Source organism: Coturnix japonica, chromosome 2, assembly GCF_054131305.1.
Source record: "Coturnix japonica strain WE chromosome 2, WE-NBRP24, whole genome shotgun sequence".
Lineage (NCBI taxonomy): Eukaryota > Metazoa > Chordata > Aves > Galliformes > Phasianidae > Coturnix > Coturnix japonica.
In genome coordinates this window covers 126635235-126650068 of record NC_140664.1, presented here as the reverse complement: position 1 = coordinate 126650068, position 14834 = coordinate 126635235, and the positions used below count along the sequence as shown (strand labels likewise).

Genomic DNA, 14834 nt, shown 5'->3' with positions numbered 1-14834 from the left:
CCAACTTACAGATTAAACATTCCAGTTAATGGATGTGAGATAGAAATATTCTTGAGAGGTCTGCTTGTGTCACTATTAAGATGCTGGAGTGGTGATGTTACTCTTTAGTTTGCTTATATGGTAGCTTTGCAGAGCTGCTGTTTGGGTCTAATTTACTTACGTAAAAGTTAACTACTTTTTCCCTTTCACCAGGATAAAGCTGACGTTATTCGGCCTAAAAGAAAGTACGAGAAGAAGCCTAAAGTCTTACCTTCGTCTGCTGCTGCTACTTCTCAACAGACGAGTCCTGCTGCACTGCCAGTCTTTAATGCTAAAGATTTGAATCAGTATGATTTCCCGAGCTCGGATGAAGAACCCCTCTCCCAGGTAGGATCTCTGGAATTCTCCCCTGCTGTTAGGGAAGGAATAGAAACAAAACTCTCACACTTACTAATACCTGCCTTGCACACCCTGCTTGTGTTGTACAGGTTTTGTCTGGTTCTTCAGAGGCTGAGGAGGAAAATGATCCCGATGGTCCTTTTGCCTTCCGTAGGAAAGCAGGCTGTCAGTACTATGCTGTAAGTAGAAGTTCCTTGTGTATGTTAAGACAGCACTTTGTTGATGGGGAAAATTAATGTGTTTAATTGTTTGTATTTATTTTAAGCCCCATTTAGACCAACCTGGCAACTGGCCATGGAGTAGCCCTAAGGAGGGAAGATTAGGGGATGTGCGTTACAGATATTGCTTAACCACTCTGACAGTACCCCAGAGGTGTATCGGGTTTGCACGAAGGCGGGTTGGCCGTGGAGGAAGGTGAGTGCTATGTGTGTAATGTGTAATGTTGGGATTGATTTTGTCTGTTCTCACAGGAAAAAAAAAAGTGTATATGCACACATATTATATTTATATATATAAGGTAATTTTGAAATGAGCAAATGCAGTAAACAATCAAAAAAAAAACCCTCAGAATATCACCATGTTGGTGTTCTCATGACTTCCATTTGATGGTCTCCTCAGCAGATGAGTGTCCCCATTTTTGTAGTGGAAGCTGCCTTAACGCTGCTTGCCAAACAGTTTCTCGGCTTAGTTTATTGTCAGCAGTGCTGGGTTCCGAGGTGAAAACCAGCAGCTGTAGTAGTTTCATACTGAAGTGATTCGCATGGTTGAAGGTGACATGCTCTGTTTGGAGGTTGAAGTAATAAGTTTTTGATGGAAGTGCTTTTCTTAATTCATTCCTGCTGTAGAGGAGATTTTGGGAAGGATTTGTTAGAAGTGAAAGTAACTGTTCAGTTCTGCTTGTTACCAAGAATCTTAAAGAATTCAAGGCTGTTACTTCAAGTGATTTACTTTTGACCTACTGTAATGATTAAATAGCAGTTATTAATCACTTGGTGTATAGGAGCGCTTTGTGAACATTGTGTATCCTGATGCCTGTTTTCCTGTTTGTTTTTAATCATACTTCAGAATATTGTGATTGGATGTTCAGATTTGCTTTGAACCTCTTAGTGTATTAACAAGTCACTTCAGGAGCTGCAGGCTCTTACTGTTTTGTTTCAGGGTGATCAGGATGTGATGGCTTTTGGCTCTTTATGGAGTGATGGTAGATGTGCTGACATATGTCAGTAAAGCACTTACATTGCATTTGCCATAAGAGGGCACTTAATTTCTTAAGCATTTCAGTGTTCATTTTTATTGTGCTCCAGAGATGTTCAGACATGGCCAAAGATTTCTGCAACTGATGTTGCAGTGCCTCAGTAGCTCTACAGTTGTGTACATTGGTTATTAATGCAGTAAAAGCTAGAATATGGACAGAAAGAAACCTCAGTGTACTTACCTTTAGTGCTCGACAGGAAGTATAGCCAGACTTCCTGTGCCTGTTTTCAGAGATGGTATGTTCTAGTGTAGCTTTGTGGTTTCTTGTGATTTGTGTGTGTCTTCCCCGAGCACACGTGACAAGTCAGGGGTTTGTTGGTGTTTTCCTTTGGTATTTGCGTCTGTGTAATTCTGCTTTGTTTTCTTTTAGGGTGCTACTAGACAGAGCGCATTCGGACTACGATAATACATTTCATCAGCTGGATTTGGAAATGCTTTCCTCATCACAACACTCTTCAATCAGTCAATTTGCCAATACCTCAGAAACAAATACCTCGGACAAATCTTTCTCGAAAGACCTCAGTCAGATACTAGTCAATATCAAATCATGTAGATGGCGGCACTTTAGGCCTCGGACACCATCCCTACATGACAGTGACAATGACGAACTCTCCTGTAGGAGACTGTACAGGGGTATAAATCGAACAGGCACAGCACAACCTGGGACCCAGACATGCAGTACCTCTATACAAAGTAAAAGTAGCAGTGGTTCAGCACATTTTGGTATGTTTACTTTGACAAACTTGCTTTTAGAAATACTCAGCTTGGCTCAGAGAATCCTGAATATGGTTAGGTTGTGCATACTGCATTTTGATGCTAGCAGCCTGTCTTTTAGCTTTGCTGCACAGAATACGTATTCTTAGTCAGTGCTAACAGTAGCGTAATGCATCTTGAATTTCTGCAGACTACCTTAGTATACAGCTTTTAGAAACGTGGTTCAGAAACAGTTTTGTATGGGGTTAAAGTTAACCTGGAATATCGCAACTTTGAAAATTAAAAATACTTGGATATAAATATTGATACAGACATTATGTTCTAAAGTTTTTGAGATGTGGTGCTTTGATGTTTGTGTTTAAACTCTTGGTGTGCTTAGGAATTCTCTCCTGGACATGGTAAAACTAAATACCATCTGCCATCCAAAAAATCACCCAATCTGCTGCCATCTGTGTTGTTTGCGAGTGCTCTCACCCAGCAGAGCTCGGGACTGATCACCTGTGTATCCCATCAGCACGTGGCCTTTGTAGAACCTGAGTTACAGAACTGAGGAACTGACTGTCAGAGAGCTTGAAACTTGCTGTGGTGTTGTTAGCTGCTATTGGAAGTGAAATGCTGTTGGGTAGCATCTCTGTTGGGCTCATCACAGCACGAGGCTGTTGCTTACATGGTTAGTGTACAGCTCAGGCAACTTGACTTTTGGTCGCTGAAATCTCACCTTTTGATGTGAGGTGTCGGTAGGATCATGTTTTCCTTCCACTTCAAGTTACAGTTTTGGGAAAAACAAACAATAAGAGGAAGCTGTAGTAGTGGGCTGTGTGTAGGTGTGTACACAGCTTCTGGGATTGTGGGATGTTGTGGGGACTTGCTGTAAGATATTCTGGTATCTGATTTATCCTGCTGCTCTCTGGTGTATTTTGTCCATTTCCTCATCTTAATTCCTTTTTCCCCCTTGGTTTTTTTCCTGGAAATCATTCCTTGTTTTTAGAATGCTTGGCTATATTCTGCTGCCTTCTTTCATGCTTCCTCTCAGTGCTGCCCTAGAGTAGGTCCTTATCCCCACCACAATCCTCCACCCCTTCTTTCTTTTATGAATCTTCTCACAGGGTAATGTGTTAGGGCTCAAGCTGGTGGTTGTGACCTGAGTGTGGCTTTCGGTGTTTGATTTCGGGCCCTTTGAGATGTCATATCAGTAAACCAGGTCTAGATCTGCAGTATCGTCTGCCCAGTGTCCGTCTGAGCTTCACTGAAATGCAAACAAAACCGCACTGGATGGTAGTTTATTCTCTAGAAATGTTCTCTGAAATGGTGAAAGGTGGCAACATCATAACTGGAAATGAGACTTAACAAAAATGAGCAGATGGAGTTCAGTGCTTTCATCTGTGTGTGTATGCGTACGTAGAAAAGATAATTTAAGGATGGTTTCCTTAAAAAGATGGTTGGAATACCTCCTAAATTGATGGAAGTAAAATTAATTATGGTTATCAGTTCTGTGCAAAGTTCAATTACGTGACTTTGTATTGAAGCATGTGGAAGTGCCTGGCACGTTGTGTTCATTTGTGCATGGATTTCTATAGAGATGGTTTATTGGTGTAAAAGAAGTAAATACTGGGAGCTTTAAAACTCTGGAGTTTAGATTCATTTGTATTTATTAGGTGTTCAGTAGAGGAGTGAGATACTTGAGGAAAAACTAAAGCTCATTTGCATTATTTCAGTAGTGAGCGTTTATCTGAATACTACAGACGAGTTCCCCTATTCTCTGTATAGTCACCTGTCAGCAGGGTGATGAGGTAAAATGTATTCTTGGAATTACTCATCTTAATTGCATTCCTATACCTACGTATCTTCTGTTCTGTGTGTTGTAATGCTGGTTATCTAGGATACGTTGTTGGAAACCAGCCTACAGCAGTTCACCTTGGTGCCATTCTGTTCTTCTTTGTGGTTCTTCAAAGCTTTGAGGTGCCTCATCTGTGCAGATTACAGTTGTGTTTGTGTCTCACTGTGAGCATGGAGCCCATAGAGCACCTAACGTCTGTTCTGAATGTCTTGGTGCTGCTCCCAAACACAACCTCACAGGGTGTTCCTGTTCCTCGTGTGTAGCAGTTTTGAAAGCATGGAGTTTATTGTAGATGTGGATTCTTTTATTTTCTTTAATTTTGTTTTCATTTTCAGTTCTCTCTGCTTTCTGGGTTTAGGTCAGCAGGGCTTCCAGCCAGAAAATGACGGTGGAAGAATCTCAAGCTTTAAAAAGCCTTTTATTTCTTCACTGTTGCTCTGAGTTGTAGTCCTGCCAAATTGCTTATCTTTGGGGTTAAGTTCATCTTGAGATTCCCATAGTGATTAGCAGAGCTGGCCGTGTTGCACTGCCCCATCATGTGATGGGCTTTATTCAGTTCCATATGAAAGAAGCTTACAGAAATTGGGCCATGTTCCACCTGGAGCAGTCCAGAAAGAAATGCTGCTCATGTCAAACAGCATCTTCTGTGGCCATTTATGGGCAAGTCTGTCACACGTGAGCAGCACAGGCAAGAAGGTGAGATAGTGTCTCAAGTCCTAAGAGCTGTGCTGTGACATGCCGTTCTTCTCTGGCTACAGGAGGCTTTGGTTTTTGTCCTGAAGACCTGGAGAGAGGTTTCCTCAAAGAGCCAGGAGGTGATTCGTGATGGTTTTTGATCCCGAAGAAGCAGGAGCTGTTCTGATACTGGGGGTCAAACTGCTCAGCATTTAAAAAAATAAAGTATGGAAGATGGAGCTGTTACCGCCAGATTTTCTGTGTCAACTGAGACAGGGATGTCTTAAATCTCTTACAAGTTCCATAGAAGCATGGCTTGTACCACGCTTGCCTTATGTGAAGGGTTAGACTTCAGCAGCAGGATCAAGTAGCCAAGAAAAGTAGCATCACCTTTGAAGAGGGGTGGTCCTTTTTCATCTCGTTGAAGAACTAGGAAAGAAGCTTTCTTACCTTCTAACAAGAAAAGCTGATGGGAGGATTTTCAGGCATATATTACCCAGAGCAGCAGTAAAAAGCTGTCAAGAGGATAAAAATGGGATTCTGATGGAGGACTGACTGTTCTTCAGTGGGGAGAACTGTTCACTCTGAATAAAATGAACAAAAATACTCAAGGAGACAGTATTGATGAGTCTGTGCGTCAGATTGTGATCTTTAAGATATGCAAGAGCCACGTCCTAATAATTTGGAGTATGCAGTAAGGGCAGGAATGTTCACTTGGATTATGTGTGTGCCAGAAGTTCATTTTGCATTGTGTTGATTGATCGGGTTAGCCAGGCAAGTGGCAGCAGGTGGTTATCCTCACACTGCGTTGAGTTCTGTAGCTTCCTCTTGCAGGCTTGTTATTAACAACTGCCTTCACTTTTTGAAAGTCTCGCCTAGTAATCCCTAGTTTAAGACCCTTATAACCGTGTGGTGTAGTTGGTTCTATCCCAGCCTTGTGTTCAGTGGGCAGACTACAGACATCTGTTACTAGCATAGATGGAAGGCTCTGCAGTGAGGCCGGGCTTCTGTGGTGTGTTCTGTTCTTTGTGCCTTCTTCTCATGGAGTAATCGGGTCTCTTCGGGGAGGTCTGTGAGTCTGCTTAGTCTGTGCTGTATTCGTGGTACTTCCTTTGAGAGGAAGCCTGAGTGTTTTGGCAGAAGCCTTTCTGAACATTCTTAGTTATCTCTGGTATTAGAGATGCTGCTTTACATGCAAACCTACAGACTTAACAGTGTATCATTAAGGAATCCTGAATAGCTTCCTTTGCGTTTCCTGATGCAGATTATTTGTGACAAAGTGTGTGTTGGTGTTGGATAACTTTGTACGTGGGTATTTCCTAGTAATAATGTTTATCCCAGTGTGCTTTGATGCTTTTCAGAAGCCAGTTAAGATGTGCAAAATCAAGCAGGTTGGGCTGTGCACACTGAAGGGCCAGGGGGGATGGTGAGCTACACTCTCACATACCAAGTGAGTGTTGACTGGAGTAGACTGTGTCTGCCTTAATTAGCCCATGCTGTTCCTCAGGAGATGTGTATTTAGGATGATGGGCAGCCAGGTATCAGTGCATAGCAAGCACTTCTAGCTTTCATTTAATGGTGAGCAGTGAAAACCTTTGGTAGTCGTTTTCTGATTGTTTTCCCCCCCCTTGCAGGGAGTACACGTATAAACTAGATGTCGGGTATATAACTTGTAGCTCTAAAATTGTGGAGTTCTGATAGTAGGAACTTCAGGTGGAGCTCTGTCGGGCTGAGCTATAAGGCTGTGTTAGGAGTAATCAGAGACTCAATAATCCGTGTTCCCATAGTGTCGTAATAATGCCTTGTTAAAGTGAATTGATCTTGAACTTTTTAGAAAGGGAAACGTCTTTGGGCCTGGTGCATCAAACATTAAATCACTCTGATGGCTCTTAGTCTCTCCCACCTTCTGAATTCACTAGTGAGACCATGGTAGAACATGTTAAACCAGGCAGTACAAGCCAGGTAACATCTCTCATAAGACAAAAATGTTCTGAAAATGTGATGTTCTGGATTACTTAGTATTGCGTGTTACGCTTCCTTTGCATGCACTTTGGTGTTAGTAACAGCTCACTGTTCTCTTGTACAGCAGAGATGTGCTGCTCCTGTGTATTGCTCTTAGGAAAATAACAGGAGATCTGGTTGTCCTCCTTCTCACACAGTTCAGTAGTGCAGTAGTTCATGTCATTCGGAAGCCTCACTTGTGTGGTCTTTCATCTTTTCACCGGATCAGCTGCCTTTCTAATGGCCATCACCTCAACCTGAAGGGTCAGAGGATTCTCTTCAAGGAGGGATAGAGAGGAGTTTCCCCCCAGTATGATCTGAATGCTTCTGTTTTCCTACAGAAATCTCACTTCTTGTGAGATCGGGTGTTTAACTTGATGTTATGAAGCAGCTGCTATTTTTAATGGCTGTGAATATCTGGTTCTTCAGGTACTTGTTGAGCTTGAACCATTTCCTGAATGGTTTAAGCAAAGCATCTTCCATTCAGGTTAAAGAGGAGGAATGCTATTAGAGGGACCAGGAGTACTTGTGCATTTTCTGCTCTCCAGGGTACATTTTCCTGTCCTTAGTAAGCTGATTCTTACAGTCAGTTTTCCTCAGTGTGTTCTCCTGCATCAGGCAGGGAAGTGGAGTAACAGCAAGCAGGGTGCCTCGCAGTAACACTGCAGGGGTGGTCAGGTGTGGGGCTGTGGCTGTTCTAAAGCCAAGGCAGTTGTCTGGGATTTCATCCTCACACAGATGCTGCAGTGAGCCATTCTAAGTGCCTTCAGCCACTTCTGGGAAGCACTTTCTGTTTCAGAGTAATGAAACACACACTGTGGTTTTCTGAGGCTGATGTACACGGAGTGCTGTTGTAAAACTAGACAGCACTGTGGAGGTGTGTGCTGCAGTACGAAACTGTGTCTGTTCTGTGAAGATGGTGCTCCTTGAGTACCAGCATCCCACTGCGGGCAGAAGAGATGTTACAATATCGTGCAATCCCCAGATACTGTTCAGTGGCTTGAGAAAGAAATGGATCCGTAATTACATATCAGGAAGGTAGTCTGCATCTTGGTAGCTTAAATGATGAGAGGAACAAGATGCTGCTAGTGAGCTGGTGGAGTAGCGTGCTGTAAGGACTGGAGTTACTGCACAGGGTTTGTGACTGTTGATCAGGAGACCTTAAATCTGTAAGCAGTCATTTATTCTGTCCGTCAGCTCAGGAACTGTAGGATTTCTTCTCTTTTTCTTCAGGGTTGTGCCTGAAAGGCTCCCACAATTGGAGGTTAGGGAAGGAGTTGGGCAACTCCCCTTGTGTGTGACTCCAGGTGTGTTGGACAGTGGGTGGTTGTTGCTGTGACAGTTCAGGTTTCAGGAAGTGATGATGTTCTTACCTGTGTTGCTGGTTAAGTTTAGGTTGGATTCTGTGTAGGGCATGGAGCTGTTCTGTTGTTCCCTATCTTGATCAATTCTGTACTATTAAGCAGCCTAAAGATGCCCTAAATCTTAATATTGTGGCCCCAACATGCTGTGTGAGAAGGCTGGAAATGCTGTGTTCCTGTCTCTGGCTCCTGAAGTAATAATTTCAGTCCCTAACATGTCATCTGTAAATATCAAATCTTACGTTGTAGCTCCTTTTTGAAGCTCTGAATTTCAGCAGTCCCTGGTGTTCAGTTTCTGTTTCCCTACTGATTTCTTTTAAAGTACTGAGGGTGTCCAACAGTCCCAGGATCATGTAACTGTTCAGCAGTGCTTTCCTGAGTGAGCAGAAGTGTGGCTGGTAATTGAAGCGTACAGGGAGGCTGTGGGTTCTTCTGTTGCCTGCTGCTTTGTTTTCCTGCTCTTAGCAGACAGATGAGGACAGCATTAAAGTGACACTGAGTCTCGTTACTGCTGTTGACCATTATTCCCAGTTGTGCCCTGGCTCTCCTATAGAAGAAAGATGGGAAGTGATAATAAAGTTCTAGGAAGAAGTACTTAAGAGGCTGTATTCTTAATTAGTTATTTCACTAGTAAAAGTGATGCAACCAGTTATCAAGCTTGGCACCTGGGCAAATAGGTCCATGCTGTTTGCAGGCAAGAAATAAGCGTTCTGTACAGTAGATACAGTTAAAGCACAATGAGCGGCTCTATTTTTCTGGCCTGCAGTGCATTCTACTTAAATTACTTGTAGAAAAAGGCATCTGAACCCTATGGAGCTTTGGGGCAGTTCAGGGCTTTGCCTGCAGGCGCATGTAGTCAGCACAGTCCTGCTTCCATCGTGCTGCTGCATTGAGGATCTCACCAGAGCCTTCCCCAGTTCCATCTGCAGCTGTGTGCTACAGAAAGCAAATCTGGAAGGCTGAAGTGGTGGATGTGCTTGCACGTAAAATACATGAGCACGTTTTTTTTCTGTATGAGAATGGAATCCTCAGAAGCAAAGCCTCCCCATCAGTAGGGCTATGTTTGAACTGGAGTGCAGAATACACAGTGTAGAGTGAGAGCAGGACTGGAAGAAACCAACTAAGAGTGGTAGTGAGGTAATGGTGGGTCTCAGCAGGGCAGGATACAATTCGGTGTCCTGGTTTGTGGGTCTCCAGGAGAAGCAGTGATTGGTTTGGGTTCTCAGTGGTGTCCATAATGTTTGTGATAAAACTGCTGGGATATGTCAGAATGTGACAGTGAGTCTCAGAGCTGTAAATGGTATTTGGAAAAGCCTTAGTGGAGTTTTGCCTTCAGTGCCAGAGGTACAAAAACGCTGCTGAATGTTCAAACTTTGAGCCAGAAACCCAGTGGTGTACCTGGCTGTGCTGTCAGGGGTGACAGGCAGGTGTTCCCGTTGTGTGCTGAGGCTGCCCTTTGTGGTGCTGGGTATCTAAGCAGATGTGAGACAGGCAGTTGGATACAGATGAGGATGTGGTAGTGGGGTGCTGGTCACTTCTGTGCTGATACATGGAGCCTTCAGGAGCAGGAGTGCTGTCAGCTGAACCCTACACATTTGGAGCTGTAGGGCTGTTAAAGCATTAAATGAAGTTGCCGCTACCTCATAAATACAAATGAAAGGTCTGTCCATACCAGGGCAGCATCTCTGAAGTTCCTGCCGCTGCTGCTGCTTCTTCCTTAGCTTTCAGCGTGCTGGTCTTTGTGGTAAAGCTTCCTGCTCTGTGTTTCCTGATCGTTAAAAAAAGCCTGTTAGCAGGTGGTGGATTTCTTTACATACAGTAGAATGAAACTGCAAACAGCCAACACAAAATGCAGCTCATGAATTCTAGGGTGCTTCTTTTAGTAAGGGATGTTAATTCTGAGCTGTTTCCCTAAACGTGACTTCAGGAGGAGAAGTAAAGACAGCTGAAAGGAGCTGTGGCAGTGAGGATAGCAGGGCTGGAGTTATTGCTTTGGGCGGTACAGACGTGCTTTGTTCCTGCCGGCTGAAGAATCTGACTGAAATACAGAACAGTCACCTGAATGTCACAGCCCAGTAAGGGTTCAGGGTTTCGAGTGCAGAGATGGCAGAGTACATGGAGAAATGTTGCACTTTCTGGGGCCTTAAAGAAAAAGGCATTTGGAGCAGCATTGTACAGTTTGTTGTACAGAATCCTGAGGACACTGGAGAAAAGTGTGTTCAGCTGTTTGTTTCCATACATCAATTCTTGCTTAGCAGTTCTTCTTGACCTGTTGTTGAGGTTTATAGTTAGGTTATAGCCACTTCTCCTCTATCTGGAGGCTGGAGATGGTTTTTTTTTGTGTTAGAGACAGGTTTTCTGACAGTGATGGGCCTGAAAAAGTAGCGGAGCAGGCAGTGATTGCAGTGTGTGAACAAGATGTGGTGACGAGTTGTTGTGCATCAGGAGTGAGTGCTGCTCACAGCACTGACTGGGGAGCGTCTCTTTTATCCAGAGATGAAACTGAAGGAGAATCCTGAATGTGCACCATTGGCTGAATTTGTTCGGGAGAGTCAGATTCCAGGTTTGACTTGCTGTGAAACTGACAGCAGGTAGTTCTTGTGTCTAGGAGCTGTAAACTGAGAAAAACAAAAGATGTTAACGCTTTATGAAGCTAATTGATAAACGAATGGCACTTGTTTTCCACTGGGCATCCCCTCTGAGCGTGTACAAAGTGCTGTCCTTAGAAGTAGCTCTTTTCCAGGACTGGTGGTGTACAATGGCAGCAGGTTTGTCACATGCTGAATTCTGGGTCACCCTGCAAAGATCTTAGGGAAGAAATTGAATTGGAGTTAGAATCTTGTCCCATGTAAAGTCATGAGCTAAACTTAAAACAGAAACGTTTCATTTGGACTTTCTCCTTTCAAGCCATTATCTGTGTAGCCTCGTGTTCATTTCCCTCTTCTTGTGTGGAAGCACGCCTTATTATTAATGCACGCAGCTCAGTTTAATGGAAGGTGGCAGCTTGTGCCATTTCTACCTGTGAAATTTTAATATTACAGTTGTGTGTGGGTTTAGTTGTTTTTGGTTCCTTCCTTGCCCTCCCTTTTTTGCTGCCTGGAGCACATACAGTGCAGCAGTGCAAGTCCATGTGCTTGAAACAAACAGCTCCAGGGGTGACTTAGTTTGGAAAGGCCTTTAGAAGGATGCTGGCCTTTCTGCCATGAAGGTGCTCTAGGGCTCTTAGGAGCTTGCTGGGGTGTATTTATGTGTGAAGGACTATGACATAGATGTGTTTATATACACAACACCTACCTATTTTGATATAGTATTCTCTCGTTTTATATTTTGTTCAGCATTTACAGCCGAACAATACCAGCAACATCAACAACAACTGGCACTAATGCAGAAACAGCAGCTTGCACAAATTCATCAACAGCAAGCAAATAGTAATTCCTCTGCCAACACATCACAGGTGAGGGATTTGTCTGTGCTATGATTTATCCCTCATTGTTTCCCACCAGGGTTCATCTCTAATTGTCAACTGTTGCCATAGAACCTTGAAACTAACCAACAGGAAAGTGGCTTTCGCCTGAATCTACATCATAGCCATTCTGTAAAGTGTTTAGAAGGGACACTGCAGGTGAGTGTGGCAGGCATTGCCTCTGCTCCCTCTTAACAAAAAACAAAAAGATGGGTCAGTCAATTAATTAAATACTCAGAGCCTTAGGAATATGAATTGCAAAGATCTCCAGCCGTGTCGTTACCCTTTTGGCACTGGGAGACTTGAGAGCCGGCTGTTTTCTTAGTTAACAACTAAAGCCGGCTTTCTGAATGTGTCCTTTGTGCAGATGTGGAAGTGTCTTAACGCTCAGCAGTGTGTGGTGTTTGCACTGAGGATGGACACGTCTTTAAATACGTTTAGAAGTTACTGGCAATCTGAACATCTGAGGCACTGAACTGGGTTTGGAATTTCATGAGAACAGTTTGACCTGTAAAACAACCTTATTCCATAGAACTTGGAAAATAAGTTCCTTTGTGTTCTATTAATAGTTGTGGGGTCTTTCATCTCTGTTGTGTCACGGAGCTAAAATCACATAGATCACAGCTCAGCTCTTACCTGCTTGTACCAAATGTCAGCAGTTGAGCCTTGCGAGAATGACTGGGCTGGTGTGATGTACGTGGATGGATTTTTGTTTCACTAGTTTGTGTGTAGCTTTAAAATGAGGAGAGTGCTGAGGGAACCCTGGGAGCCTCAATCACAGATGTGTGCCACCATTGTTCTTTTTAGGGTTTTGTTTCCAAGACACTGGATTCTGTTAGCGCTCAATTCGCTGCTTCAGCTTTGGTTACATCAGAACAATTGATGGGATTCAAAATGAAGGATGATGTGGTGCTTGGAATTGGGGTGAATGGCATTCTTCAAGCCTCAGGTACGGAGCTGTTTGTGCAGAATTTGATCATGTCGTGGGTTTTATTAGAGTTGTTAATTTTTTAGTTGTGGAGATATGAGTTTGTCTGGGCTTGAGGAACTTCTGCACAACAGACTTAGTGTTTTGTTTCTCTTTTGCAGGAGTATACAAGGGCTTACACCTCAGTAGTACTACACCTACAGCACTTGTCCATACAAGTTCATCAGCAGCAGCAGGTTCAGCCTTGCTACAGCCTTCAAATATAACGCAGACTTCAAGTTCCCACAGCGCACTGAGTCACCAAGCATCTGCTGCCAATTCTGCAACAACTCAGGTTCTGATTGGGAACAACATCCGATTAACTGTACCTTCATCAGTTGCCACTGTAAACTCTATCACCACGCTCAATGCACGACATATACCTAGGACTTTAAGTGCTGTTCCATCATCTGCCTTAAAGCTGGCTGCAGCGACAAACTGTCAGGTGCCCAAGGTTCCAGCTTCATCCTCTGTGGATGCCGTACCGAGGTAGGCTGTTTCTCTGCTCTGTGTACGTTTTCCAGTCGTTTTGCTATAAAAAGGTCTTTGTGGCAGACCAGAACTGGGTCGGGCTGGATGAATGCTTCTGTGGGAGTGAAGCACAGTGTGAATGTGGAAGCGTAAGATGAGGGTTATTTAGGAGTTGCCTTGCTGTTTGTTTTTCAATGTAATGCCTTTAAATGGGTCTGTTTCAGCAGCCGATGAGCTGCTCCGCCATCTTTTTTTTCCAGTCTTGCTAATTTGTTGTCGTTGTTGTTTCAACAGGGAAAACCATGAAACAGAGAAGCCAGCACTGAACAATATAGCGGACAATACAGTAGCAATGGAGGTGACGTAGTTTCCGTAGGAGTGGAACTGCAGCCTTGGGAACTTGTTTAGGTGCTATGCATCAGTAGCATTTTGAATGCAAGGGATGATGGAATGCCGCACATTGCGTTTCCATGGCAGCTGTGGGGACTTGACAGCGATGCACATCTCTCACGCTTTGGTTTTTCTTTTCTTACTGTTAATAGGAAAGAATCAACATCTGTAAATTAACAATACAGCAATTATCTGTACAGTACTGCATCTTTGTAATACCCTTGTATATATGTTACTTGAATACAAAACTGTTCATTTGTGATGCTTTGCACTTGGGGTCGGGGGGAGGGAGGGAAACAAACTGCAACAAAGTAAGAGTGTGAGATGTGAGATTGTATAGAGATGAACAAGTGTCATCACATCATGTGCATGGTGCGGAACCTGCTGTTTTATCTATTTATTGTGCCGTGTTTACAGTTTTTTGTACACTGTACCTTCATTGGTTCCTGTGCTGTAGTAAATGTGTTAGGTAGCTGTGGACTCCTTGGTATTTTGTAAATGGTATAACATAACTTGGTTCCCCTCTGGGTCCCTGAGTTTTCTGTGTATCATGTGAAAAATGGTGACATACATACAGAACTTATAAAAGGCATCAGTTTAAAAATGGGGAATGTACTGTTTAATGGGGATCTTCCTGTTAGAGTATCGTAAGGCAAGTAACAAGCTAATAATGAAGTCTGAATTCTCCCATCCCAGCTTGTCTGCGGGCACGCGGGCGGTTCCTGGTACTTTAAGCACTAAGGTTTTGTTGCTGCTCCCCTCGTTAGTCCCATTTCCTCGCACACCAAAAAGTGTTAAGTATGCAAACGGAGTCCTTACAACTGGAGTTTTTATGTTGTCTCGCCCTTTTTGAAGACATTGTATTTTTTTATTGTATAACTGTTTTTAAGACTTCATTCTTTACTTGTTCTTAAGAAAAGGATATAAGGGAGAAGAATGCAGTAATTGCTGTACGTGTATCATCATTCCAGTTTCTAAAACAGCCAGCTTTTTTCCTTTTAAGATTCTCCAGAAGGCTGCAAGGCCAGAACCACAACTATCGGGTGCCTTCCTTTGGAAATATTTGACCTCTCTTCTGTGAAGAGAATGGTACTTAACAGACTACTATTAGTGCTTTGTCAGTACCGAAGTCTGAATGCCCACTCCAATGGCAGACATTATCCTTAAGGTTTTTAATCCCACCTGGAAAAATTGTGACAGAACTCTCACAAAATAAACCCAGGGCATTACATGTTGACAAAAAAGTGTGGTTGTGCTTTTCTTTTTCTTACTCTTTTTCCTTTCAGTTCAGGTTCTGTTACCATTCTTGCTCCTAGTCAAACC

The 14834-nt window shown here is 43.3% G+C and overlaps 1 protein-coding gene across 9 annotated transcripts in view; it reads left to right on the top strand.

Moving 5' to 3' along the window:
• Positions 1 to 14755, top strand: part of EPC1 (enhancer of polycomb 1) — a 53155-nt gene extending 38400 nt beyond the window's left edge. For 3 of the 9 annotated variants that reach the window (XM_085538872.1, XM_085538873.1, XM_085538870.1), the window contains 9 exons: positions 193 to 366; positions 468 to 557; positions 644 to 792; positions 2003 to 2355; positions 11556 to 11674; positions 11756 to 11842; positions 12491 to 12632; positions 12773 to 13139; positions 13416 to 14755. In XM_085538872.1, coding sequence (XP_085394998.1) covers positions 193 to 366; positions 468 to 557; positions 644 to 792; positions 2003 to 2355; positions 11556 to 11674; positions 11756 to 11842; positions 12491 to 12632; positions 12773 to 13139; positions 13416 to 13488 — 1554 coding nt within the window. In that variant the 3' untranslated portion in view covers positions 13489 to 14755. Of the gene's footprint in view, positions 1 to 192; positions 367 to 467; positions 558 to 643; positions 793 to 2002; positions 2356 to 4941; positions 5084 to 11555; positions 11675 to 11723; positions 11843 to 12490; positions 12633 to 12772; positions 13140 to 13415 lie in introns of those variants that run through there. The other 6 variants (XR_014943137.1, XR_014943135.1, XM_085538874.1 and 3 more) reach the window with 4 other exon arrangements.
• Positions 14756 to 14834: the final 79 nt, after the last annotated feature.